The 2708-nt window shown below is 38.2% G+C and overlaps 1 protein-coding gene across 1 annotated transcript in view; it reads left to right on the top strand.

Moving 5' to 3' along the window:
* Window positions 1-1528, top strand: part of LOC139842044 (uncharacterized) — a 2765-nt gene extending 1237 nt beyond the window's left edge. Inside the window, exon 3 of the mRNA XM_071832222.1 lies at window positions 1433-1528. Coding sequence (XP_071688323.1) covers window positions 1433-1528 — 96 coding nt within the window. The remainder of the gene's footprint in view (window positions 1-1432) is intronic.
* The last annotated feature ends 1180 nt before the right edge of the window (window positions 1529-2708 follow it).

Raw genomic sequence — 2708 nt, 5'->3', positions numbered from 1 at the left:
CCCGTTACCAGCCCAATGGTAAAAACTTTTCGCCCATGCCCGTGATCCGCGGATACCCGTGACCCGCGGGTAATAATAATATACAACATTTTATTAGAAAATCCAAATAATTTTATTAATTTTAAAACCATATGTACAAGCAATATGTATAATGCCGTTAAAATTAAGTTTTTTACTTGTATATAATATTATATTTTTAATCATTATTCAAATACTAGTAAAATAGCTTTTAAATTTAATAATTTTAAGTATTAATTCGTGGGTAAATTAAGGAAAGTCTCATGTATTCACGGGTCGGGTTTTACCCCACGATGGGTAGTATATACCCACGACCCATCGGCAGGTATAAATTTTTACTCGTACCAGTGCCCACGGGTAAGATTTAATGATTTTACCCACCTATCGCGGATCGGGTACCCGTGGGTCACGAGTTTTTTCTCACCCATTGGCATCGCTAGCTTTAGGATTGATTTCATCATCCTTGTCATCATCAAACCAGGTTAGTGTGTTTGAATCTGGCTCTAATTCTTGGTGTATTTGGGGTTTTGGGTGTAAAATGGGTTTTGTGTATTTTGAGCTTGAATCTTTATGAAATGTGTTTTATAGTGTTAATTGGTGTTAAATTTATGTTCTATAGTTGTTATATGATGTTTTTGGGTAAGTTTTATGACCTGAACAATAAAAAATCAAGAGTTGGGGTCAAAACCCCGAAAGAAAAAAAAAAGCGAACTGGTGCTGTTCTTCAGCTCCCACACATTTGACAGCTCAACCGCACGAGTGACCACGCGTTTGAGCCCAACCAAGCGGTTGACCACGCAGTTGAGCGCAACCACGCGTTTGAGCACAACCATACATTTGAGCTCAACCACACGGTTACGGTTGAGGGCTCAACCTTGTCAGCTTTTGGTAAAATTGAAAAGTTCGTAACTCCATTTTTGACGAATCAACTATCGTTGGAATCTTCTTGAGGTACAACTTCTAATGATAAGTTTTAAAACCCTAAAACAAACTTTGGATTTGGTTCAAATTACAGTATACGTGTATATGCTTCATTTTACGAATGTGTGGGGGTTATCATTGAAGGGAGAATTGTATAATCTTGTCATATATGGATAGGGAAATGAGTTGGATATTGTGCTCATGTTGTGCTTTATTGGATCTGCATATCACTGACTTATTATATCATTCTCGGGTGGTAAAGAGAAAGAGAAGGCTCAGAAAGATTAGACCTCTGAGAATCTTAAGTTGCTGGTGATCGATGAGTGGGTCTATCTTCGAATAGAGTTTAAGTAGAAAATCACGCTACTTTGGATTACTCTAATACTCTGATTACCTTATGTAGTGTAGTGATTGTCATGCTAGTTGGATAGTTGCATGCTATGTGATTTATATGTTGTATATGTGCATTGTGCTTGACACCAGCCGTTTCTAGGGAGGTTGGGGATTCATAACTGTTCCCAGGGAGGTTGCAGTCTGTATGAGGTCAACTGTTCCAAGGGAGGTTGGGTCTCAAGCTGCTGATGGGTGACTGATTCAGTAGAGAGGACTATCGGTAGATGCTAGCCTGATCAGCTAGGTCGTGTGCTCGTACAAGCCGCCGATCCTCGTATTGTCTTTGCTTGTATGATTGTTGGTTGTAAGCATGTTAGTTGATTGTTGTGTGATGGTTTTCTTAAGCATAGTCTGTAGATAGATTCCATTCACTTAGCGGTGCGCTAATCCCCCACATTTCTCCCCTTGTAGGTTTAGATACTGCTGAAGGGATTGGGCCGTGAAGTAGAAGACATGATTGACTTGTAACTCTGATGTGGACAATTATAACTGTATTTTTAATAATGTAACACCGTTCGTGAATGTTAAACTTAATTACGTGGTTTTTTGTATTTATTATTAATGATGTTGTGTTTGGTAATCAAATGTCTTCCGCTGTGATATATATAAAAAAAATGGTCGGTGTTACATTTCCATTTCCTCAACAAACCCTTCAACATCATCACCATCACTGCTACCAGTGTTGTAAAAAAATGGCCGAAACAGGCGCCGCAACGGACGCCGCAACGGATTTTCCTTAGTATCGTTGCAACGGGCCTTGAAACGGCAAAAAAGACGGTCAACAACGCTAAAAAATGGTAAAAACGGTCAAAGACGGAAAAAAATGGTCAAAGACGGAAAAAATGGTCAACTTTATATATTTATATATATATATATATATATATATATATATATATATATATATATATATATATATATATATATATAAGTTAACGTTAGTCAACATTCGTTTCGACCCCGTTTTTTTCGTTGCGACGTTTTGAGGTCGCTAACGTTTCGGCCCTTTCTCACGTCTTTTTCAACCTTAACTGCTACCCTCTGACTCAATCATACTACCCTCATTATCCCCAGCTGACTCTTCTTCTGCTAACAACCTTTGAACCAGCAAAGCCTTTTGTGCTTTCTTTTTAGTAGCAGCAATAAGGGCAGTATCATCAAACTTAGTAGATATTGAGGTGGTGGGGGTCGACTTAAAATTTTCTTTCAAATTCAATTCAAGTTTTACTTCTGCCTTCTCATGGTTCCAAAGTGTACCGTACAAAGATGACATATCAAAATTCTTTATAGTCTGGGTTGTCCTTAAGGGATCAGTGACAGGTTTCCACTTTGCAGGTAGTAAGTCAATGACATGTTCAAAGTCAGTGTACTTGACTTTC

The sequence above is a fragment of the Rutidosis leptorrhynchoides genome, chromosome 4 (genome assembly GCF_046630445.1).
Source record: "Rutidosis leptorrhynchoides isolate AG116_Rl617_1_P2 chromosome 4, CSIRO_AGI_Rlap_v1, whole genome shotgun sequence".
NCBI lineage: Eukaryota > Viridiplantae > Streptophyta > Magnoliopsida > Asterales > Asteraceae > Rutidosis > Rutidosis leptorrhynchoides.
The sequence above is the reverse complement of the archived record's forward strand: the minus strand, read 5'-3'. Positions and strand labels throughout refer to the sequence as shown.